General features: G+C 37.0%; 1 protein-coding gene and 1 pseudogene across 8 annotated transcripts in view; both read right to left on the minus strand.

Moving 5' to 3' along the window:
- RMDN1 (regulator of microtubule dynamics 1) overlaps nt 1-23,457 on the minus strand; it is a 36,424-nt gene extending 12,967 nt beyond the window's left edge. For 3 of the 7 annotated variants that reach the window (XM_082434043.1, XM_082434040.1, XM_082434039.1), the window contains exons 1-4: nt 23,200-23,455; nt 8,761-8,878; nt 3,971-4,067; nt 2,176-2,335 (exon numbers count right to left, since the gene is read on the minus strand). In XM_082434043.1, the coding sequence (XP_082290169.1) occupies nt 2,176-2,335; nt 3,971-4,067; nt 8,761-8,878; nt 23,200-23,328 (504 nt within the window). In that variant the 5' untranslated portion in view covers nt 23,329-23,455. Of the gene's footprint in view, nt 1-2,175; nt 2,336-3,970; nt 4,068-8,760; nt 8,879-23,199 lie in introns of all 7 variants that reach the window. The other 4 variants (XM_082434038.1, XM_082434042.1, XM_082434037.1 and 1 more) reach the window with 3 other exon arrangements.
- Nucleotides 4,074-6,601, minus strand: LOC309647074 (L-lactate dehydrogenase A-like 6B pseudogene; annotated as a pseudogene). The gene has a single exon. The product of its transcript is annotated as an L-lactate dehydrogenase A-like 6B pseudogene (transcript).
- Nucleotides 23,458-27,017: the final 3,560 nt, after the last annotated feature.

Consider the following 27,017-nt stretch of genomic DNA (forward strand, 5'->3'; position numbering starts at 1 on the left):
GCAATAGCCAAAGGTGGAAATAAATGTCCATCAACTAATGAATGGATAAACAAAATGTGGTATACAATGAAATATTATTCATCCATAAAAAAGAATAAAGTACTGATAAATGCTGCAAGGTGAATGGACTTCAAAAACAATGTAAGTGAAAGATGTCAGACACAAATTATCCCATATTGTATGATTCCACTTCTATGAAATATCCAGAGTAGGTAAAGCCATAGAGACAGAAAGCAGATTAGGGGTTGTCAGGGGCTGGGAATAAGAGGGAATAGAGAGTGACTGTTTAATGGGTAAAGGGTTTCCTTTTGAGGTGATGAAAATGTTTTGGAACTAGAGAGAGATAACTATTGCATAACACTGTAAATGTATAAATGCTAATGGTATAAAAATGCGAAATGTATAAAATGGTTACTTTTATGTTATGTGAATTTACCTCAATTAAAAAAATAAATAAAAGCAGGCGTTCACACAAAAACTTGTACGGAATTATTTATAGCAGCATTATTCATAATAGCCAAAAAGTGGAAACAACCCAAATGCCCATCAGCTGATAAATGAATAAACAAAAATGGTATTTCCATACAATGGAGTATCATTCAGCCATAAAAAGGAATGAAGTACTGTCATATACCAACATGGATGAACGTTGTTCATCCATGGTTAAGTGAAAGAAGCCAGACACACAAAGGCCACATAACGTATGATTTCATTTACATGAAATGTCCGAATAGGCAAATTAATAGAGACAGAAAGTAGCTCAGTGCTTGCCAGGGGACAGGAGCAGGAGACAACTGGGACTAACTGGTTATAGATATGGGGTTTGTTTTGGGGGTAATGGACATGTTCCGGAATTAGATAGTGGTGAAGGTTGAACACCATAGTAAAATATGCTACAAACCACTGAAGTGTATACATTACAATGGTGAATTTTACATAATGTGAAGAATATAAAACAAGTAAAAATAAAAGCAAGAATTAGCATCTCCTTACAAGAAGTACAGTTAAATATAAAGGCACAAATAAAAGTAAAAGGACAGAAAAGGATGTAACATGTTAACAATCGAAAGAAAACAAGAGTGGTTCCATTCATATCAGACAAAGTAGACTATAAAACCAAGAATATTTCTAGAGATAAAGAAGATCATTTTACAATGATAAAGAGGTCAATGCATCAAGGAAATACCAATGCTAAATGTTTATAATCCTAATAACAGCACTTTAAAATACATGGTGTAAAAACTAAAAAAATTGCAAACAAAAACAGATAAATTTACAATTATACTTGGAGATTTCAACATCCCTCTGTCAATAATTTATAGAAGTAGACAGAAAATCAGTAAGGATATAGAAGATTCAAACACCACCATCACTATCAACCAACTTGACCTGAATGACATTTATGAGATATACCCAACAACAGCTGAATAAATATTCTTTTCATGTGCAAAAAGAACATTTACAAATATGGACCATATTCTGGGCCATAAAACAAGTCTCAGCAAATTTAAAGGGTCTGTATGTTTCATCCTTAATATAAACAAGTAGCGGTAGAAGTGGGGGTCCGGGGGAGACAGAACCATCCCCTAAAGGGAGCATTTGGAAACGCATGGAGACAGAATTTGGTTATCACAATGATTTGGGGGCTCCACTGAGGACAGTCTAGTATGATAAAGTGATGTCCTAATTCAAAATACCAATAATGTCCCCTAGTCTCCCCACAGTAGCCACTGAATAACATTCTAAACCAGTCAGGAAATCCAGAAGCTAGTGGAGTTACATGTAAAAAGTTATACTAGGTCTTAGCTGTCCAGCTGCTATACTCCTACCTCCACATAAAACAGAAATATAATGTGAGGAAAATGAGAAAACATTTGTCCAGTGTTCGTACTACTAGAAATGAAGATTGAGGTAATTCATGAAACTACTAACACTCTGGTTTAAAAATAAGCCTTCACAAAAGTAATTTATCAAACATACTAATGAACTTAGAATAAATGTTCAAGAATGCAAAGAACTACTTCTGTTTGAAAAAAATGTTATAAAAATAAACCTCTTCCCTACTTCTTTAAAAGAGAGCTATTTCTTTCCTATGTAAATTAGAGACAGTAGGTAAGTACAGACCAATGTCCCTCTCAGTACATGGTAACAGTTACAGTACTGTAAGCACCTCACCTTATGAGCTGCAAAACTTGATTCATTTTTTTCTAGTGCCCTTTTTGCATACTCTAGGGCTTCATACAACAAGAGTTTTTTCTCCTCTTCTGAGGTTCCACTGAGTTGAGCTTTATCACGTGATGCCCGTGCCAAACGCCACAATAACTCTGCATCTTCACTGATTTGAAATAAATATAAAACAACAACCATTTTAGCTCAATTTTAAAATTGTTAAAGGTCATATCACTAATGAATACATACGGTCTTTCAGGTCAGTGAGGATACAGCGAGCAATATGATATCAAAATCCGTTTTTCATGTTAAATTTATTATTTTCTACCATACAAAAACTGTATTTGACAAAACTTTCTACAAAATATCCAATATTATACATAAACATTAACTTACTTATAATATCTAAAATACTAACTTCCTTAGAAAATATCTTTGAAATATTTGAATTCTCCGAACACTTTCCCTACAAAATTCAACATTATAACTTGAAGCTTGACTTCAGTGGCACTGTGCTTCAGACAGCTCACTAACTGGTTCAGACAGTACCATAAAATACATAAATTTATAGACAAGATCATGCTCTATAAAACAAAATGCTGTATCCATAGCTCCAAATACAGTACCTGGCACACAAAAAATATATGATAAATATCTGTTAATGAATGAATGATTAAATATAATGTAATCTCAAAATAAATCTTATCTTTGAATGTATCATCCATGCCATGATGCATGAAATATTTAAAGCTTTGGACTCCTTGAAGAACTGCCATTTAAATATAATTATATAAGACTTGAAATGGCTAATAAATAAAACAGAAACCAAGCTTAAAAGTTAGGAATATTTCTTTAAAAACTAACCTTAAATTCCTTTTTATTAAATGTTTGTCTTTAAGCCTACTACATTATACATTTCTTAACAAAAATACTATTCACATAAAGTTGAATGAAACTAAAGGTAGCAATAGTATAACTATAATTCAATGAATATGGAATAACTACCTTGTAGCTTACTTTTCAAGTAACTGAAATGACTATAAAATGCCAAGCCAACCACCTCAAGTTACTGAGGGAACAATGGAGAAGGAAAGTTGGATCCTATAGATATTTAGGAAGTAAAATTGATGGGTCTTGTGGGGAAAACTGGTTTGGGGAATCTAAGAAAGGTAGTTGAAAATGACTCAATATTTTTAGTTCAGGAGATGAGGTAAATCAGTGATCTGGAAATGCCATCTAGCCTGATTTGACTTATTTTATTGGGCTGAATCTCCCTCCTTCTTCATCCTCCCCCCAAAAATGAGGGCACATTAATACACCAGACTAAGATGTAAGCTAATACTAAAAATAGAAAAAGGAGGTATTTTTAGTTCCTCTATGAGACTGTCCTTCACAGCGATACACAGATATCATTCAATGGTGACAAAAAATCATCCTAGCTCATTCAAATCTTAAAGCAATAAGAAATTAATTTAGAAGAAATGAGAAATATACATATAGATAAGATAAACATCTATTCAATGACTACCTTGTATTCAAAGTAAAATAACAAAATGAAAAACAATTTCAACATTCAACTAGAATAAGTAGAACCACCTTTTCTGAATGAGATATAGGTAGCACTTTTGAGTCACTTAACATTAAGAAAAAAATCATACTATAAATTAAACTCTAAGAAGTATTATTTTGAAGTAAAAACTTTTAAAAACTATAAAAATTCCAAGCACCAAGAATATTTTAATTGTTAAATAACAAAAAATTTCAGGAAACCACAAACCCAGGCCTATCATACATAGCCCACCTCTCCTTGTACTGGGATAGCAACTGGTAAAGTTTTTCTGTTTCTCCACTTTCATATAGGTAGTCTGCTTGTTCAAGGATTTCTTCAACTCTGAAGACTATAAAAGAAAAAGACACAATAAAGTAGGTCTTCCCAAGCCAGATGGCAATAATTCTAAGAAACATGAACACTTTTATATAGAAGCAAAAGAAATTAGATACAGAAATCACCTATAAAGAAAGATCAGAAATTCTGAACAATTGAGATGTAAGTATAGTAGAAATAAGTATGAAGCTATCACACATAATAAGTGATTTATTAAAACCTTGGAAAATAAAAAATTAGAAAACTTATTCTGGTACTGACTTAATATGACACATTTTAAAAAATGAAAAAAGTAATTTTCTGTAAGGAATTTATGGTACCCTTACCCTTCACACAAAGCCTTTGTTATTGTTGCCGCTGTGAAGTAAAAATCCATTGCAGAAAATGATATGATATCCACTTACAGCACGGAAAATTATTAATTTGCATGGAATGCAACACACTGTTTTACTAGATTCTTTTTATGATCTAACTTATACAGACATTGTTATGGAAAAAGAGTCAAATCTGTCATCAAAAAATTTAGATGAAGTTAACTACACAGAGGATCTGAAACTTAAATCAGAGGCACTATGCTCCAACCAACTCATTAATGAGTTTAGATACTACAACAAAAACCATAAAACTTATAGACAGTGTAATGCTCTAAAAAAGTTGACTAGTTACTAAAAAACCCAGTTAGTCTGAATTTCAGATATTCCAGTTATTACTAACAAACATACACATTTAATTTTGTCTTCTATAAGGGTGCTGTATTACTTAGTCTTATGTATAAGCCAACATTCCAATATGTTCAGTCAAGTTACTTTATTATTTATCTTAGTATGCTTTAATCATAGTGTATGTGAGGCTAAAAATTTTTTTTTCATTGAAGTACAGTTGGTGTACAATATTATATATTACATGTGCACTAAAATTTTTTTAAGTTTATGAAAAATTAAAATCTAGACCAGCAAAAAAAACCTCATAAATATATGACACAACTATGTAAACTGAAGTATTTTTTAAGTTAAAATCATCATGTAATTATACTAATTTAAGAAAAATTAAATGACAACAACAAAGAAACCCTAAAATAAAGATTTTTTTTCCTCTATAATCCTACTTCAGTCTGGTTAGGTGCTATAGTTTAGCAATATTCTCATGGCCAGTTAATTTTCTTAAGTTTGCTTTCATTCTATTCTATATTTTTATCAGTGGCTGATTTTCCATATTTGGGTTATAAAAAGCCAAAGATTCTTCAAGAGTAAGTAGTAGGAAGTAAATAGTCTCAGCCTTCTTAGTCAATATTTGTGGTAGGCAAAATAATGGCCCCAGACAAGCCCATATCTCAACCCCTGGACCTGTGAAAATGTACAGGTTACTAGGGCAAAGGGGAATTAAGCTTGTAGATGGAATTAAGGTTGCTAATTAGCTAACCTTAAAATAGTAAATTATCTTAGCCAGGTGGGTCCAGTATAATCACGAGTCCTTAAAAGCAGAAGCAGGAAGCAGAAGAAAGTCACAGCTGGTATGACAATGGAAACAAAGTCAGATACACTTACTTAGGAATAGTAAAAACAAAAAAATGTAAGTATCATCCAGCATCTGGATGCTAAATAAAAAGCTGGAGGGCTAAATAAACAGGGGAGTCACTATACCCCATTTCCTTTTTCCAACTTCTACGAATTCATGTTTATTCAAGTTTGTTATACAATTCTGTAACTACTATCTCTTCAATAACTTCAGAATGGTAGCTTAAACAACTTTAAAGCATGAGCTCCTTCTGAATTTCCCAAAGTTTTTCTGCACTCTTTTTCAAACGGGCCTCCTCTTCAGGGGTCAGCTTTATCTTTGTAAGGTGTGCAATACCATTCTCTCCCAGAATACAAGGAACACTAAGGAACACTTCATTTACTCCATAGAGGTCCTTACTTATGGTGGAAACTCTCCTAAGACTCTTAAAAATGCTTTCTGTTAAATCAGCTAAAGTTAGGCCAATGGCCCAATTAATATAAACTTTCCTTTTAACCATTTCATAGCCATAGGTAATCACTCTTTGTGGACATTTTTCCACTGTTCAGGATCTTTATCTGTTCCTATATCTGAGTTTAGATCCTTCAGAGGGACACGGCAATGTTAACTCCACTCCACACAGGTACACTTCAGTTTCCATGTTTACCAAGGATCCATCTATAACAGCTTTCAGAGTGGATAGCAAGCCTTTGCCCAATGAAGAAATGGAAATGGGTAGACTTCAGATTACAGCCACTTCCAGTAACATGGTTTTTGGGAAAGCCACTCAACTTCCAAGCTACGTAATTAAGATATCCACTCGATTGGAAGCAAATATCAGTTTGCAGCCAGGACTACACTGGGTAATACTAGAAATCATTAATTTAAAGATGGGCACATTTTACTTGACTACATAAAAGTGTGTTTCTCTTTTTCTTGGGTATGCACCTGCTGTGATAATCACTAGATTGGAGTTTGCAGTGACAAGGTAATCTTTGCTGGAAACAATATTTGGCATTTTCATGAAAGGGCTGCCATGTTGAAGAGCCACTCTCTCACCCTTCAGTTTGCCTTCATCAACATCCACAAAGGCAAGTTCATCACTCAAGCCTTTTAATAAGATGCTATTAGCACAGGCCATGACAACCAATCCAGTTCCTATAATGGAGATCTTATTGTGATGAACGGTTTCCTCTGAAGTGAAATTCTTAATAAGTTCACACTTGACAGTAGCAGTAGCCATCTTGGAAACGGGAGTGAAGGGTCAGCCATTGCTCAGCAGGATGTGTGAGTCTGGCTGGGACACAGAGCGATCTCTGGGCAAGGGAGCCTACCCACTTGGTGATCCACAGGACTCCTGTAGCCCAGTTCATGGCCATTCACTCAAGAGGTGGAGGAAGATAATGGAGGAAAGCCACATCAAAGTACCTTGAAGTACAAAGTCAGGAAACAGTTGACGGTTTGACACCCCCCCCTTACCCTCTACTACTGTGGCTGCGCAAGGCCACACCCCAGATCATGCAGGCCTCACAGGGGCCTAGCCCCTTAAAATGTTATTTTTAATTTACCAAATATGCAGTAATTTTCTGTCATTAGGACACTTCTGAAAAAACCAACTATGATCATTAAGGCTATAAATAATTTTGACTTTGCCTTTCAAAGTGCCATATTTTGTTCCTTAGGGAAGCCCTAAGACTTTGCACTAATTTCTGTAATGGTGCTAAAGCTCACTGAAACTAAGTGTGATAGACGTGAAAAGAAATAGGTAAGGTCTCTGCTCTGGTACTTTGAAGAAGTTTAACTTTTTGAGCTTCTTTTCAAAAATTAATATAATGGGGCACACACAGAAAAATCTTAGAAGTGCAACCACTGGGCACGTCTCTCAAGGATGCTTTAAAAAAAATTAATATTGTAATGTGAAAATATGGCTTCTCCTAACTACTTTACAAGGTTGCTGTGAGAGTAAAAGTTATGATGAAAAGTCTAGGGAGCTTTAAAAAGCTGAGTTTTAAGTATTTGCCAAAATATGTCATTGAGCCAGTGACAAAACCAAGTCCTCTACTTTGTCTTTCATGAAAATAAATGATACCTTAAACGAAAGAAAAGATAAAACAAAAACGTAGCAATTCAAGTATCTGCTTTTTTAAAAATATAAGAATAGTCATGGGCAAATGAAATCAACAAATAACTAGTACTCTTTAGCTAATCTCAAATTCTTCATCTACTAGAACTTTAATAAGAACATCTATTCAAAATCAAATCTCTTCTTTCCCAAGTACCTTCTTGATAGTTAAAAAGTGAGGACTGTGAAAAACAAAAAGGCTTATTAACTCATAAATTAAAAGTTTTTCTCTAATAGACTGAATTTTGGCTCTGTCTACATATACAACTGGTTTAACTAAATTTAATTTTTAAAATATGGCAAGTCTTATTTTATGTTTATATATCTACAGTTTGCTAAATTAAAAAATAAAAAATTTGATGGAATTTTTCTATTTTTCAGCCAGTTATTTGATATTTAGTACCAAATTGCATTGTTTATAAATAAAATGTTTTTATCTCAAAGTAACTGGACTTTTCTTAACGACATCAAGAAGAATGTAACACCTCGGCATGAAGGAAACAAAAGAATCATTGTATCATTATAAAGTAGGCACAGCCAAATAAATACATAAATAAATAAATATTTTAAAAAATAGAGGTTGGCAAACTTTTTCTATAAAGATCCAGAGAGTAAATATTTTAAGAGCAAATATTCTTTGTGGGCCAGATATGGTCTCTGTGGTATATTCTTCCCCCCCGGCCCCACAACCCCTCTGCCCTTTAAAAATGTAAAAAACATTCTTAGCCCAAGGGTCCTATAAAACTATAAAGTATTAATTGAGTATTTCTCACTGAAGGAGCTCTAGCTGCTAGAAGACATTTTATATATTTGAATAGATAATGCAACTAACATATTAGAGGCTAGATTATTTTCTGCTTTTCTCTAGTTGTCAGTCTGATATATATACATATACATATATCTATATCTATATCTATATCTATATATCTGTCTGTCCACAGTAGAGACATATAGACAAGTAGAGAAAAGCAGAAAATAATCTAGTCTCTAACATGTTAGTTGCATTATCTATTCAAAACTAATAAGTTATTAACAAAATATAACAAACACAAACAACTCTAAGTGTTCCTGATGTTTACCTTAGGCTTACCTTTGGCTGCAGCATGAACCACAGCAGCCTGGGAAATGACTTGATAAGCTTCAAAACCCAAATAAGACAAGGCAGAGAATAAAAGACTTCTTTTGAAAGCTCCTGGGTTTCCTATCACCTATGGAAAGAATTATGGTCAGGGTTAACAAACTTAGAAAATTTGAAGAAACTGCTATCCTAAGCAAAGATTACATCAATTTTCTCCTACCCCCAAGACAATCAATCCTATGAGTATTGGAAGCTCAAAATTTACTTTGTCAAATTCTTCAGTAAAACTATTTCACATAATTACTTTTATAGGGAGAGCATATCCTGCTAAGAAAGGATTCTTAACAACGGCTGATGGTGGTAGCTTATGTAACAATCACAGTTATGCTGATAAGTGCTGGACTGGAAGATCTACATTTTATTTGAGGAAGCATGGATATTATAATTTCTTGAAATAAAATAAGAGACCAATATAATTAACATCAACCTTAAGAACAGACAAGATGAAAGAGATCAAATATGGTAATTACACATAAAAAATATACATGGCTTTAAATAAAGCTATCTTCAAAAGAGATCCATGAAACCCAGTTTTAAAATAAACCATGAATAAAATAAAGAGCATATCAAAACAGATTTAGAAATTAATTTTCATAATTATGGCCAGAATTCTCAAGACCAATGGCAAAGGAGTATATGGATATCACTGCAGCAATTCTTCCCTTTTTTTCACATAGCATCAATTTTGTCCTTTCTGTCAATTTATTCCCATCTGTATAAAAACAAGCTACACTATCTTTGTAAGCTGTAATTGTTCCCTTCTTAAAAACAAAACAAAAAGCTTCCTTTTGACTTCACATCTCCCTTCAGTCTCATTTTCCAAATTCTCTTTTCAGCAAAACTCTTTCAAAAAGTTGTCTAGAGCTCTGTCTCCACTTTCTCTCTTCCCATTTTCTCTTGCGCTCACACAAATCACTTTTACCCCCACAACTCCACTGATGGTATTCTAGTTAAGGTAACCAAGGATGCTATTTCCTAGTAAATTCTCTTATTACTTGATCTATCAACAGCATTTGACAGCTGTTCACTCCCTCCTTTTTTTAAAAAAAATCATAAATGGTTAATATAAGAAATTTTTAAAATATTGCTTTATTGAGATATGTGACATAAAATAAACTGCATATTCATAATGTGTACCATGTGTTAAGATATATGTAAACCCGTAAAACTATCACCACAATCAAGATAATGAACATATCCATCAATCCCCCAAATTTCCTCGTCTTTTTATAATTCATCCAACCCCTTTCCTCAGTACTTGCTGTGTTCTCTCACTCTTGAAGCACTCTTCGCTTAGCTTTTGTAATACTACTCTCTTGAATTTACTCCTATTTCAATAACTGCTCCTTCTCTTTTGTTGGTTCCTCATCTCCAAAACCTCACTGCCCAGGTGTGTCCTGGGTTTAATCTCAGACCTTCGTTTCTCTATACATATCATTTTGGTGATCTCATTTTGTTTCATGGCTTTAAACGCCATCAACATGCCAAAAACATGCAAATTTTTAAAAGCCCAGAGGTCTCCGCTTAACTTCAGAATCATATACCCAGCTGCCCAAACAACATTTACCTCCACATGAAGTATAACAGGCATCTCAAGTATCAGCCAAAACAGCTATTGTTTCCCTCAAGTCCACTTCACTCAGTTTTCCCCTTCATGGTATTCACCTTGTACATTAGCCATTACTCAGCACAATACCTTCCATACAATGAATTCCGAAAAAATATTTGTTGAAAAAAAAATTTGTTGAACAAAAGAAACAAGCTATCTCTTAAATATATCTTTTCTTCAACACTGATTATAATGATTTCAAGCTAGAAGGAATTCAAATACACAAACTCATCACTAGATGGAAAGGAATGTGTCACCACCATCTCCTGGTTTTTCTACTACTTCTTGCCAGCTCCTCCTCCTCTTAAATGTTGGAATTCCTCTGTGATAGGCCTTCTTCTCATCTTACTATTAAATACATTTGACCCTCCAACAACACAGGTTTAAGCTGTGTGGGTCCACTTATATGTGGATATTCTTCAATAAATATGTACTACAGTACTAAACAGTTGAACCCACAGATACAGAGGACTGACTGTAAAGTTATAGGCAGATTTTCGACTGCTTGGGGGGTCAGCACCCTTAACCCCTGCATTATTCAGGGGTCAACTGTACTTTCAACTTGTACCATGGCATCATTTACAACTATATGCTAAAGTCTCCTGAATCTCGATCTCCAGCCCAGGCATCAGAAGGTAAAAATCAGACCTATCAAACTACTGTCTATTCCACATGTTAACTTGGCTATCTCATCATATTCACCTTAATTACCCCAAAAGATAACTCACCTCCTCCTTTATCCCTCCAAATTGTTTTCTTTGGTCCTATCCCAGGAAATAGCACCACCATCCACACTGCTAGAGTAGCCAGAAAACTGAGAATCATCCTTGACTTCTTCCTTTGAACTCCCACATCAAAGCTATCTTTTAGGTCCACTTAGTTTACATCATTAATATCCTTTTATTGCATCCACTTATTTCCATTTCCATGGCCACCACTAAAGTTCAAACCACCACATTATCTCACCTGTCCTATAGCGATGATCTTTTATTTGGTTTCCGGCATCCACTCTAGCCTATCTATTCTTGACACTAGAAAAAGTTATTTTTTAACTCAAATCTGATCTTAAGAATTCTGTTTAAAACTCTTTCATGATTTCCTATAACCTTTAGAATAAAATAAAAAATATTTAACATGGTCTACAAGGTTTTCAGAATCTAGTTGTGGTAGGCAGCCTCTAAAATGGTCCCCAATGGGTGCTGGTTCAAGACGACAACATAGGAGGAAGCTGAACACACCTCCTCCCACAGACACACCAAATCTACAGCTACATATAGAACAATTACCTCTGAAAGAAACCCCCAAACTAGCTGAGTGACTCCTCCACATCAGACAAAGGAGGAAAAACCCACATCAAAACAGGTAGGAGAGGCTGAGACAAAATTTTCCCATAAACCACACCTTTGGTGTGGAGACCCAGTATTGGGAGCGAACTCACAACCCTGAGCTTCTCCCTGAGGAGCAAAGGGCTTGAACCCCACACTGGGCACCCCAACTTTAAAGACTTGTACCTGAGAGGTGAACCCCAAAACATGTAACTTAGAAAGCCAATGGAGCTTGCGTCCATGAGACCCACAAGGCTATAGCAAACTGAGAAATAATTCTTTAAGGGCTCATGCACACTCACCCATCCCAGAGCCCAGCACAGAGACAGTCAACTGAAAAGCACCCAGACTTTCTGTGAAAGACACTTATTTGCTTATCTTATCTTCAGCCAAAGGAGCAGGTATCTAATTTAACACACAGTAATCATTTCCAGAGATCTCAGAGGGTGGGCACTATCAAAGCACTCTTGCTTTGCCATGCTCCAGGTAACCAGTATCTCCCCCAAAAGCATCTGTGCATACTTTTGGTGCTCCGGTTTTTGCAGCTGCCACCAGGGGACACCCCCTGTTCGCTTGACTCTGGTGGCCAATGAGGCTTATGTTCATGAGTTTCACAGAACTGTAACAAACAGAAAAATAGTTCTAAAGTGGCTAACTCCCCACCCCCACAGGGCACAGTACACTAAGTTCCCTACATACGAACATTCAAGTTGAGAACTTTCAAAGATTTGAACATGCGTTCTCATGTCCAATCATGTAAGTTAGTTCACATGTCTGGCATACATTGTCATGTGTGGGCATCCTCTACAAGTGGTTGTGCTTTTGTGTGTTTTACTATACAGTACTGTACACAATACAGTAGTACAGGATCTTTATTTCAAGCCCAGGATGTCCAGAAGCAAGTGTAAAAGCAGCAGTGATGTAGCTGGTACTGCTAAGAAGCTCCAAGCGATAACAATGGGAACAAAAGTGAAAATAATTGAGAGTGGAGTGAGGCAAAAAAATTGTAGACGTCACTCATTCTTATAACCCGAATGGTTCAACCACTGGCACAATTCTAAAGAACAAGGACAAGATCGTGGAACATGTGAAGTCCACTGTGCCGATGATGTCAACAATAATATCGAAGAAGCGTGGAAAAGTGATGGAGGAGATGGAGAAACTTCTCAGTGTGTGGACGCAGGATCAGCATCAGCGCTAAGTCTTGTTAAGCTTAATGCTGATTCAAAAGAAATGTAAAAGCCTTTATGAAGACTTGAAGAAGAAACATGGCAAAGAACCAGAGGGCACATCTTTTAATGCCAGCCATGGCTGGTTTCATCGGTTCAAGTCTAGAGCCAACTTTCACAACGTAAAAGTAAGTGGTGAGGCGGCGGGTGCAGATACGGTAGCTGCCCAGGAATTTCCTGAAATGCTTTGAGAAATTACTGATGAAGGTACATATTTACCCAAGCAGGTTTTTAATGTGGATGAGACAGGACTGTACTGGAAGAGGATGCCAGACCGAAATTACATCAGTAAGGAGGAAAAGTTGATGCCAGATTATAATGCAACAAAGGATAGGCTAACTCTGTTGTTTGGTGGCAATGCTTCCAGTGATACGAAGCTGAAGCCTCTCTTAGTTTATCATTCAGAGAACCCAAGAGCCCTTAAAAATATAGCCAAGGGCTCTCTTCCTGTTGTATGGAAGAGTAACCCCAAAGTCTAGGTTACACAGGCCATTTTCCAGGATTGGTTTTTCCACCACTTTATCCCGGAGGTAGAGAAATATTGCTTGGAGAAGGATGTCCCATTCAACATTCTTCTGTTGCTTGACAATGCTCCAGGCCACCCCCCATTCATGGGTGACTTTCATCCCAAAGTCAAAGTAGTGCATCTGCCACCAAATACTACGTCACTCATCCAACCTGTGGACCAGGGAGTTACAGCGACTTTCAAGAAACGTTATCTACGTCACACTTTTTGTCAGGCAGTAAAGGTGCGTGATCAATCAGGAACAACCTTGTGACAATTTTGGAAGAACTATACATCTACAAGGCCATAAAAAATACTGACTTTGCTTGGCATGAGGTTACAGCCGTCACCATGAATGGGGTTTGGAAGAACCTTTGCCTACAGTTTGTTCATGGTTTTCATGGATTTGAGAAGGTGGATCAGGAGTCCAAAGAGGTCTTCAGAAACTTAGTGACCCTCAGTGAGAAGCTGGAGCTAGATCTGCAAGAGGACAACTTCACTGAACTCCTTGCTGTGCAACACAAGGAGGTTACTAATGAAGACCTGATGGAATTGGAGGCCCAGAAGAAGGACAAAGAGAGACAAAAGGAATAAAAGAAATAACTAAAGAACCTAAGAGATTCACAACACAGGAAATGGCAAAGGGATTTTCTTTATTTGAGGAGGCACTGTTAGTTTTTGAGGCACAGGACCCAAATGTAGAATGGTACATAAAGGTTGCAGCAGCTGTTCGGAATGCAATCCAGTGCTACTGTGTCATCTATGACGAGAAAAAAAAGAGCTACTACCCACACATCACTGAACTGTTCTTTCAGGAGGGTAGATAGACTTGAATCCAGCGAGGAACCAGAACCTGTGCCATTAATGGCAGGCATGAGTGAAATTGCAGCTTGCCCTCTGTCTCCTGTTGCTGATGATCCTTCAGCTCTACCATCTCCCACCTCCTCTCCCTCCTTCAGTCAGTAACTCTTCTTGCCTGTTCACTCGATGCCAGCCCCTGTATGCCAGCTGTTGTACTGTACTACTGTATTTTTCAAGGTACTGTTGTGTAAGATTAAAAATGTTTTCTTTATTTTTTGTGTTTGTTTTTTATGTATTATTTGTGTGAAAAGTATTATAAATCTATTACAGTACAGTACTATGTAGCCGATTGTGTTAGTTGGATACCTAGGCTAAGTTTGGTGGACTTACGAACAAATTGAACTGATGAATGTGCTCTCGGAACAGAACTTGTTCGTATGTAGGGGACTTACTGTACAGAGAAAACAGACTGAAATGCACCTCCAGGCTTTCTGTGACAGAGGCCTATTAGCTTATCTTCATAGCTAGGCCTAAATGGAGGGTTGCTAATTAAATACACATATTAGGGGCCAATTACAATCCTTTCCAATTATAAAACCTCAGAAAAAGACCTTAATAAAATGGAAACCAGTGATTTACCTGATAAAGTGTTCAAAATAAGCCACAAAGATGCTCACTGAGCTCAGAGGAAGAATGATGAACAAAGTGAGAATTTCAACAAAGGAACAGAGAATATAAGAAAGTACCAAACAGAAATCATAGAGCTGAAGAATACAATAACTGAAATGAAAAATACAACAGAGCGGTTCAACAGCAGACTAGAAGAAGTGGAAGAAAGGATCAGTGAACTTGAAGACAGGGCAATGGAACTCATCCAATCAGAGCAGCACAAAGAAAAAAAAAAAGAATAAAGAAGAGTGAAGATAGCTTAAGGGACTTAAGGGACAACATCAAACAGACCAATATTTGTATTATAGGTGTCCCAGAAGGAGAAGAGAAAGGGGCGGAAAACTTATTTGAAGAAACAGTGGCTGAAAACTTCCCTAATCCAGGGAAGAAAACAGACATCCAGATCCAGGAAGCCCAGAGAATTCAAAAAAAGATGAATCCAAAGAGACCCACACCAAGACACATGAAAATTAAAGAGTCAAGACAAGCAGGGAACCTTAAAAGCAGCAAGAGAAAAGCAACGTGTTACATACAAGGGATTTCCCTCCCACCCCAAGACTTATCAGCAGATATTTCAGCAGAAACTTTGCAGGTGGGAAGGGAGTTAGGCACAATATATTTAAAGTCCTGAAAGGAAAAACTGCCAACTAAGAACACTCTACCTGGTAAAGTTGTCCTTCAGAATTGAAGGAGAGATTAACAGTTTTCCAGACAAGCAAAACAAGAAGTTTATCATCACTAGAATGGTCTTACAAGAAACCTTAAAGGGACTTCCTTAATTTAAAATGAAAGGGTGCTGATTAGTAACAGGAAAACATGTGAAAGTACAAATCTCACCAGTAAAGGTAAATACATATGAAAATTGGGAAAATCTAATGTTGTAAAGGTGGTGAGTTAATTGACTATAAAGCTAATAGTAAAAATAATTTGTTAACAGACACACAAAATAAAAAGAAATAAACTGCAACATCAAAAACATAAAATGTGGGGGGAGGGGAGAAGTAAAAACATACAGCTTTAGAATGCATTCAAATTTAAGTTGCTATCAACTTAAAGTAGACTGTTAAAACTCTAAGATGTTTTATGTAAGCCTCACAGTAACCACAAAGCAAAAACCTATAGGAGGGGCTTCCCTGGTGGCACAGTGGTTAAGAATCTGCCTGCCAATGCATGGGACACGGGTTCAAGCCCTGGTCTGGGAAGATCCCACATGCCGCAGAGCAACTAAGCCCATGTGCCACAACTACTGAGCCTGCGCTCTAGAGCCTGCGAGCCGCAACTACTGAGCCCGCATGCCACAACTACTGAAGCCCGCATGCCTAGAGCCCATGCTCTATAACAAGAAAGCCACCGCAATAAGAAGCCTGTGTACCGCAACGAAGAGTAGCCCCCGCTCGCCACAACTAGAAAAAGCCCGTGCACAGCAACAAAGACCCGACACAACCAAAAATAAATAAAAGAAAATAAATAAATATTAAAAAAAACAACTATAGGAGATATGCCAAAGAGAAAGAGAAAAGAATAAGCATTCCACTTCAGAAAATAAACAAATCACAAAGGAAGAGAGCAAAAGAAGAGGGAACAAAAGAATTACAAAACAACCAAAAAACAATTAACAAAATGGCAATAGTAAATCCATACCTATCAGTAATTACTTTAAACGTAAATGGACCAAATTCTCCAATCAAAAGACACAGAGTGGTTGAATGGATTAAAAAAAAAAAAAAAAAAACAGACTCAACTATATGCTGCCTACAACAGAAACAATTCAGCTTTAAGGACACACAAAGACTGAAAATGAAGAATGAAGGGATGGAAAAAATATTCCATGCAAATGGAAACAAAAGGAAGTTGGGGTAGCTGTATCAAACAAAACAGACATTAAGACAAAGACTGTAATAAGAAACAAAGAATGTCATTATATGACGATATAACGTTTGTAAACATGCATCCAACATAGAAGGACCTAAATATATAAAGCAATTATCAACAGGCCTAACAACAGAAATAGATGGCAATACAATAACAGTAAGGGACTTCAATACCCCACTTTCATCAATGGATAGATCATCCAGAAAGAAAATCAATAAGGAAACACTGGCCTCAAACAACATGCTTAACCAGATGGACTTAATGGGCATATATAGAACATTCCATCCCAAAGCAACAGAATATACAAGCATACATGAAACATTCTCCAGGACAGATCATAATGTTAGGTCACAAAATAAGTCTTAATAAATTTAAGAAGATTAAAATCATATCAAGCATTTTTTCTAACCACAATGGTATGAAACTAGAAATCAATTACAAGAAGAAAATTCACATATATATGAAGATTAAACAACATGCTACTGTACAACCAATGCTTCAAAGAAGAAATGAAGAGAAATTTTTAAAAAAACACCTTGAAAAAACTGAAAATGGCAATACAGCATACCAAAATCTGTAGGATATAGCAAAAGCAGTTCTAAGAGGGAAGTTCATAGTGATAAATGCCTATGTTAACAAACATGAACGATTTCAATTCAACAACTCACTTTACACCTCAAGGAGCTGGAAAAAAAAGAAAAATAAAAAGAAAAACAAACAAAACCCAAAACTAGCAGAAGGAAGGAAATAACTAAAATCAGAGGGGGAACAAATGAAATAGAGACTAAAAAGACAAGAGAAATGATCAATAAAACGAAGACGTGGGTTGTTTTTTTTTTTAAGGTACACAAAATAGACAAACATTTAGCTAGATTCACCAAGTAAAAAAGAGAAGACTCAAATAAATAAAATTATAAATGAAAGCGGAGACAGCACAACCAATACCACAGAAGTACAAAGGACCATAAGAGTCTACTATGAACAATCATACACCGACAAATTGAACAACCTAGAAGAAATGGATAAATTCCTACTAACATACAACCTACGAAGACTGTATCATGAAGAAATAGAAAATCTGAACAGACCAATTACCAATTAAGGCAATTGAATCAGTAATCAAAAGCCTCCCAACAAAGAATGGCCTAGGACTAGATGGATTCACTGGTGAATTCTATCAAACATTTAAGGAATGAATACCAATGCTTCGCAAACTCTTTCAAAAACAGAAGAGGAAAAACTTCCAAACTCATTTTATGAGGCTAGCATTACCCTAATACCAAAGTCAGAAAAGAACATTACAAGAAAAAAAAAGTACAGGCCAATATCCCTGATGAACATAGATGCAAAAATCTTCAACAGAATTAGCAAATGAAATTCAATAATACATTAAAAGAATCATAAGCCAAGATCAAGTGGGATTTATTTTAGGGATGCAAGGATGGTTCAACATCTGCAAATCAATCTGATTCACCACATTAACAAAATGAATGCCAAAAATCATATGATCATCTCAATAGATGCAGAAAAAGCATTTGTCAAAATTCAATATCTATTTATGATAAAATTCTGAACAAAGTGGGTATAGAGGGAATGTACCTCAACATAATAAAGGCCATAAATGACAAACCCATGGCTAACATCACAGTCAATGGTGAAAAGTTGAAAGCTTCTCCTCTAAGATGAGAAACAAGACAAGGACACCCTCTCTTGCCACTTTTATTCAGTATAGTATTGGAAGTCCTAGCCAGAGCAATTAGGCAAGAAAAAAAAAAAAAGGTGTGGGGCATACAAATTGGAAAAGAAGTAAAATTATCAGTATATGCAGATGACATGATGGCATACACAGAAAACCCTAAAGACTCTGCAAAAAAACTGTTAGAAATAATATATGAATTAAGTAAAGTTGCAGCATATAAAATCAATATACAAAAAATGTTGTTTTTATATACTAATAACAAACTATCAAAAATGGAAGTTAAGAAAATAATCCCATTTACAGTTATGCCAAAAAGAATAAAACACCTAGGAATAAATTTAACCAAGGAGGTGAAAGACCTGTATACTGAAAACTATAAGACACTGATGAAAGAAATTGAAGAGGACATAATGGAAAGATATTCCATGTTCATGGTTTAGAGAAATTAACATTGTTAAAAGGCCCATACTACCCAAAGCAATCTGTAGGTTCAGTACAATCCCTATAAAAATTCCAATGGTGTTTTTCACAGAAATAGAACAATCCTAAAATTTGTATGGAATTACAAAAGACCCCAAATAGCCAAAGCAATCCAGAGAAAAAAAGAACAAAGCTGGAGGCATCATGCTCCCTGATTTCAAACTAAATTATAAACCTATAGTGATCAAAACAGTATGGTATTCACATTAAAAAAAGACACATAGATCAATGCAACAGAATAGAGAGCCCAGAAATAACCCCACGCCTATGTTGTCAGTAATTATTGACAAAGGAGTCAAGACTATATAATGGGGAAAGGACAGTCTTTTTTGGTGTTGGGAAAACTGGACAGCCACATGCAAAAGAATGAAACTGGACCACTACCTTATACTCCATACACAAAAATTAACTCAAAATGGATTAAAGACTTCATTGTAAGACCTGAAACCATAAAACTCCTAGAAGGAAACATAGGGGTAAGCTCCACGACACTAGTCTTAGCAATGGCTTTGAATTTGACACCAAAAACAATGGCAACAAAAGCAAAAACAAACAAGTGGGACTTCATAAAACTGAAATGTTTCTGCACAGCAAAGGAAACAATGAACAAAATGAAAAAGCAACCTACCGAAAGGGAAAAAATATTTGCAAATCATATATCTGATAAGGGGTTAGTATCTAAAATATATTAAGAACTCATATAACTCAACAGCAAAAAAACAAACATCCAATTAAAAAAATGGGTAGAGGATCTGAAGAAACATTTTTCCAAAGAAGACATACAGAGAGCCAAGAGGTACATGAAAAGGTACTCAACATCACTAATCACCAGGGTAATGCAAATCAGAACCATAATGAAATCTCACCTCACACCTGTTAGAATGGCCATTATCAAAAAGACAAGATATAACCAGTGCTGGGGAGAATTTGAGAAAAGGGCACTCTTGTGTGCCACTGTTGGTAATGTAAATTGGTGCAGCCACTATGGAAAACAGTACGGTGGTTCTTCCAAAAATTGAAAATAGAACGTCAATATGATCCACCGATTCCACTTCTGGGTATTTATCCAAAGGAAACAAAAACACTAACTTGAAAAAATATATGCACCCCATGTTGCACTGCAATATTATTTACAATGGCCAAGACATGAAAGCAACCTAAGTGTCCATCAATGAATGAACAACAACAAAATGATACACACACACACAAAATGGAATATTATTTAACCATTGGAAAAAAAAGAATTCTTGCCATTTGCAACAACATGGACCTTGAGGGCATTAGGCTAAGTGAAATAAATGAGAGAGAAAAAGACAAATACAGTATGATCTAACTTACATGTGGAATCTAAAAAAAAAAATCCAAACTCATATACAAGAGCTTGGTGGTTGCCAGAGGCAAGGGAAGAGGGGCTGGGGGTGTGTGGAAGAGGTGGGTGAAATGGGTGAAGGTGGACAAACTTCCAGTTATAAAATAAATACATCTTGAGGATATAATGTACAGCACAGTGACTATAATTAATAATAATGTATTGCATATTTGAAAGTTGCTGAGAGAATAAATCTTAAAAGTTCTCATCACCAGAAAAAAAATTGTAACTATGTGTGGAGATTGATATTAACTAGCCTTACTGTGGTGATCATTTCACAATATATACAAACACAAATACTGAATCATTGCTGTACACCTGAAACTAATACATGTAAATTATCTCTCAATTTAAAAATAAATAAAATAAAATGGCCCTCAATGAGCCCTGCTTTCTGATATTCACTCCCTTGTGTAATCCCCTCCCCTTAAATGTAGACTGAACTTTCTGACTCCCTTGTAAGAAACAGAATATGCAGAAGTGAACAGATGTTACTTCTAAGATTAGGTTATAAAAAGACTGTGGCTTCCATCTCTGATACTCACTCTCTCATGTGTTCCTTCTGACTGCATGCCTGCCATGGGGGAATCTAGCTGCTGTGTCATGAGGCAGCCCTGAGAAGAAGCCCTCCTGGTGAGTAACAAAGGCCTGCCTACAGGCACATGATGAGCTTGGAAGCAGAACTTTCCCTTTACCCTCAAGTTGAGCCTTCGCATGAGCCCTTAGCAACTGAACAGGCTGATTCAACCTTATGAGAGATCTTCAGCTAGAGGCACCCAGATAAACCTCATGTGGATTCCTAATCAACAGAAACCATGAGATAATAAACGTTTGTTGCTTTAAGACATTATGTTTTGTGATAATTTATTATCAATAATAGATAACTAATAAACTGGTACTTGCCTAACTTTTCAGCCTTGGTTTATTTCAGTTTACTCTTCCACTCCAGGCTTCAGTCATACTTTCAGTTCCTCAAAAATGCCAACTTTTCTTACCTCAAAGCCTCATGCTACTCTCTACAGGCATATTCTTTTGTGCTCATCTTCCCTTTATCAAGTGTTTATATCACATCTCTAATTGCTTACACACTTCCCCTTTTCCCTTTAAGATCAGGTTAGGTGTAATTTTGCTTCCCTTTTCCTAACACTTAGCATTCATTACATTTACTCAATAACTACCTTTCCTTCTGTCAGATCAGTGAGAAAAGGGTTGTTTCTCACATTCATTATACCCCCAGAGCTTAGAATAGTCTTGCTCATAGTAAGCACTCAGTACAAATTTGCTGAAAAATAAACGTTCAGAGATGAGTGTTTTGTAGTATAGACTACAAATTGAAAAAGACAGAAAAATGAAGTCTGAGTTACTCAAAAGTAGCCCCCAATCTCTGCAAACCCCTGGGGAATAAATACCTCAAACTCAACTTATTGACATCAAGCAGGGAGGAAGGTCTAGGAAACAGAAAAACAGAAATGATAAGGCTATGAAAACACATGAAAAATTGGAAATCTGGTAATAATAAATAGTTCCACCTCCCTAAAAATTCAATATACTTAGAGGGAGGAAAGAATTTTCATTATTGCCTTTGGCTTAGGGCAGAGCTTTATTACCTACAAATCTCTCTAGTATCTCATGATTGTGATTTTTTTCTGTCCTTTTCTATCTTGCTTCTCTAGTTTTCAGTTTTTTAGCACAATGGCCATATGCAGCTCATGTGCTCTGTAGATACTTGGAGTATCTGGAGATACATCTTTCTAGCTGTGTGGCTTGGATACATTATTTAACCTTATTTCAATTTCCTCTTCTAAAAAAATGGATAAAATAACAGTTCTTATTTCATAGGGTGCATGGAAACATTTCAGTACACAACTAAATCAGGTAATGCTTAACACAATGCCTGGTTATAGTAAGCCTTCAATAAATGTTATTATTATCTAATAATAGTGGATCATTCCACTAAAATGAAATTTTTAACTCACCAAAGCTCTAATTTGGAAACTTGAGGCTAGTTTCATACTTAGTACTCCTCCCATCCCTCTGCTCATATCATCTAACCCATCTGGCTATAAGCTCTTCCAAGGAAAGGGATCAAGCCTGTCTTTCAACCCTCCCCCACCCCACAACTCTGAGCACATAGCAGGCGGTCAAAAATGTATATTTAAAATAATTTAAAATAATGAAGCACCTAGTTTAAATGATATATATCCAATGCACACCCTCAGCCTTCAATCCCCTTTCAGAGATAAACCTAGGCCAATCAGTCTAACAGAAATGCGAAAATTGGAATGACAATCTAACATCCCAACATCCTTCCTTAACGTTATGCAGATGAAACAAAAAACTCAAAAATAGTTTTTAAACCTAAATAGTGCATAAATCTCTGGTTCTGAGCCGTAGGAACTTTCAAAATCACACAGCAAACTTCTCAAAGTGCGGTAGACTGACAGCCTCAGGTGCTATTACCGTATCTGGCCGTCACCGAAAGCTAACATTATCTCACAGAGGTCAAGGTCTTTCTCCCCTACAGTTCTCCTTGCATTTACACAGGAAAGACAGGCATGAGGCAGATTCTCCGGAGTGACGGGAGCGTCTGGGGGGGGGGCGCTCACTCCTCCTCCTCCGACCCCAGTTTTCAGAGAGGAACTGGGCTTGCGAAAGGGAGAGGACCTGTCCGTCGCGGTCACCGAGAGAGCTCCAGGCACACCAGGCCCCGAACTCCTTCCTCAGTTCACCACATACCCTAAGGTGACGCGGGGCCACCGAGCCTGAAGAAGGAAGGGGCCGCCGGAGCCCAGCCGGTAGGGGAGAAAAGCGGGAGCCAGGACGGCGAGAGTACCTCAGCGCCGCGGAGTCGCCAAAGAACGCACTGCTCCCGGCTGCCAGCAGCACCCGTCGGGAGCCGAGGTCCCGGGGCAGCGCTACGTCCCAAAGGAAGGGAGCGCCAGAGTCGCTGGGATAGCGCCATGATCCGCGGCTCCCAAGCCTGACCCCTCACCCCTTTGCCTGCTGCGAAGCGGGGCGGAGCGAAAAGCGCCCCAGTCTCTCCACAAAAAGCAGCGTCTGCCGGCTTCCGGCCCCGCTCCTCTTCCTCTCCGCAGCTTCCGGTCCATGGTTTCTGGGGGCGGGAAATACCTCGATTGGGTGGGACTTAGTGGCCTTGCTAAGGCTGCGCCGAGTGGACTGGGGCAGGGAGATAGCGCCCTTCGGGCTGCTGGCTTTTGGCCGTCCTGGGTGTCTGTTTTGGCTTTGGCTCAAGGATAGATCACCAGAACAGACTTGAAAGCGCTGAAATAGACCCAAGAATTTCCATATGCAAGCAAATAATGATTTGTTATTTATAATTCTCTGGTGCCTTCAAAAGTGGGGAGAATCCTGGTACTGGAGGGTACTTTTAGGAAATAAACGCTTGTTAGAATTAAACTGTTCTACATAAAGAAGGAAATGGAAGAGGTTGAGAGACTGGAGGGGGAGTTTCTCGGGGAGAAGGGAGAAGCCAGAGACGGGCAAAGAATGACCAGCCCACAGTGATCCAACAAGAAAGACTAGGGAGAGGAGGCCTCTTGACAGAAGGTTGATGGCGTTGTATGCTTTGGGATGTGTCATATAAAACCCCTGGCTTCCCCTCAGAATATTCAGTAAGGTCGGTATTGCTTTTTCACTGGACTGGAATTCTTTTGGAGGGGATGAAGAGGTTTTGAATCCTACTTCAGAGTTGATGTGGGAGAAAACACAAGCTGCAAACCTACTATATGGATTATATGAAAATTTTTTATGGGCAATAAGGGAAGATAGTTATAGTTTTTAAAAAATTAGGTTACATTTATGTAGTACTTTCAATACTATGTAGTGAATTAACAAACACTTTTATTTCATTTGATCTTCCCAACGACCTTGTGAAGTAAGTGGTATCCCAAGTTAATAAACAAGTGAACTATAGCTCAAAGAGATTTATTAACCAAGGTTACCTAGCTGGTAGGTATTGGTAGAAGACTAGAATCCATGTCTTCTAACGATAAGTCCAATGCTTCTTCTATTGATTGCTCCTTCCACCACTTCCCGTTAAATCAACCATATTTCTTTATGATTACATCAGTGATATCCCTATTTTCTTTGTTTTTAACATATATTTTAAAAGATATATAGATCCTCTTCCAAACTTTCTTTTTTTACATATTTCTACTGGTAGTTTTCTCAGTATTGCTAAATAATATGTTTATACCACTGAATGCCATCATAATCCTGAGATTGAGTTTCTGATATTTCAGCCAGAGTAAAATTTTAATTAAAATTTTCATTTTGAAAAAAAATTTAGATCCTTAGGAAAGTTGCAGGAAATCCCATATATTCTTCACCTAGATTCATCCATTGTTAACATATTGCCACATTTTCTTTATCTTTCTTTACATATACTACATATAATATGCATATTCTATTCCTATTATTATTTTCTGTTGTTGAACCTTTTTAGAATAGATTACAGATATCATGACTCTTCATGCCCAGAAACAAAGACGTTCTCTTATTTAGTCCCAGTACAGTTACCAAATTCAGGAAGTTGAAATTGATAGAATACTATTATTTAATATACAAGTTTTGCTTATTGTCCCAATGCTGTCCTTTATAACAACCATTTTTTCCCCAACTCGTATCAAATCCTGATTATGTGTTGCATTTAATTGTCCTGTTTCTTTAGTCTATTTAAGTCTGTAATATTTCTCTCTTGGCTTCAGGCACAGTATCTTTTCTTGCCTCCCATGAGCCTCAGACTTCCCTATGTGATATTCTTTCAGGATTCCTTCCCATTTCACTACCTTAGCACTCTCCCCCTTCCCCCTACCCCACTCCACTATTCCTGACCTAGCTAATTCCTATTCATCTTTCAGCTCTCAGTTCAAATGTTACTTCCTCAGAGAAATTTTTCTTGATTCCCCTTAATATATTTTCATTTTCTTTATAGCTCTAAGCACATTTTATAATTTCATTTTTATATTTGTGATTATTTGTCAATCGAGTATATTTTAGAGGTAGAGTTGATAAGAATTAGTAATGTGTGCCTTCACTGTACTATAAACTCAATGACATGTCTGTTTTTGCCTATAACAGGGCCTGGCACAATTTCTTCATTCACTAATGAAATATATTTTGCTTATCTATAATATGCCTGGTATTCTTCTAGATGCGAATTCCTAGTGGAGTATATATTCCAGTTGGGGAAAGATAGTAAGCAAGGTAAATGATATAATAGATCATAAAAGATATAATAAATGATGATAAATGCTGAAAAAGGAAGATAAAGCAGAAAGGGGTATAGAGTGTATTTCTGCGTAGGCATTACAGTTTTAAATAGGGTGGTGGCCACAGAAGAACTCACTGAGGGGGAAGAGGGAATGAGCCATGAAAATATCTGGGGGCAGAGCATATCATGCCAAGTGAAATGAAAGTGCAAAGGCATGAATTGGGAAGGCAAGTGGCATTTTCTCTGAACATAAGTCCGCTCTAGATTGAGTGAGCAAGAAGGAGACTCTTAAGGTCTTGAGTGACCTTAAGAGATAAGGTCAGAGAGGAGATGGGGACCAAGTAATGTAGGACCTTGTAGGCAATTGTAAGGACTTTGGCTTTTTTTCTTTGTATGATCATGTGGGACACAGTCTAATTTACATTTTAATTAGATCCTTACGACTGTTTTGAAAATAGACTGAAGGGGAGCAGGAAGGGAAGCAGTTACTGGGTATTACAGAAATGTAGAAAGAAATAGAGGTGACTCAGACTAGGCTGGAAAATAGGTGTAGTCAGAATCCAGGTGTATTTTGAAGGTAGAGTTGACAGGATTAGCCAACACACTGGACCAGTTGGGATGGGGTATGAGAGAGACAAAGATGTCTCCAAGTGTTTTGGCCCAAACAACTGGAAGGAAGCTTTGCCACTACTTGAGATAAAGAGGACTGTGGGAGATACGAATTTGGGAAGGAAGATCAGGAGGGTTTACTTGTACATTGAGATTTGAAATGATTATTAGGCATCTGTGGTAGCCAGCCTTCAAGATGGCCCCCAGTGGTTCTTACCTCCTGAATTTACTCCTTTGTGGGATTCCCTCTCACATTAGATATAGGCTTGTCTATTTGACCAATAGAATACTGCAAATGTGATGGTATATGACTTCTGAGGCTAAATCATAAAACTCATGAAGCTTCTCCCTTGATCTCTCAGATTGTTTGCCTTGGGGGAAGCCAGCAGCCATGCTATTAGGGTACTCAAGCAGCTCTAGTAAGAGGTACACGTTGGAGAGGGAACTGAGGTCTCCCACCAACAAAGAGCACTACTGTTAACGTGCGAGTAAGCCACCTTGGAAGAAGATCCTCCAGCCCCGTAAGATGACTGCAACTCTGCATAATACCTGATTGCAACTCTTGTGAGGGATGATAAGCCAGAACCCAGCTAAGACACTCTGAAATTCCTGAAACAAAGAAGCTGTATAATAAATGACTACTTAGTTGTAAGTCCCTAAGTTTGGTATAATCTGTTATGGAACAGTAGATAACTAATACAACTCACAAGTAGGGAGTTGGAATCTAGAGTTTCAGGATTTGGAAATTTGGGAGCCTTTAGAATATAGATGGATTTCAAAGCTGTAAGGCTAGATGAGGTAACTAAAGG

Source organism: Balaenoptera physalus, assembly GCF_965194825.1.
Source record: "Balaenoptera physalus genome assembly, chromosome: 17".
Lineage (NCBI taxonomy): Eukaryota > Metazoa > Chordata > Mammalia > Artiodactyla > Balaenopteridae > Balaenoptera > Balaenoptera physalus.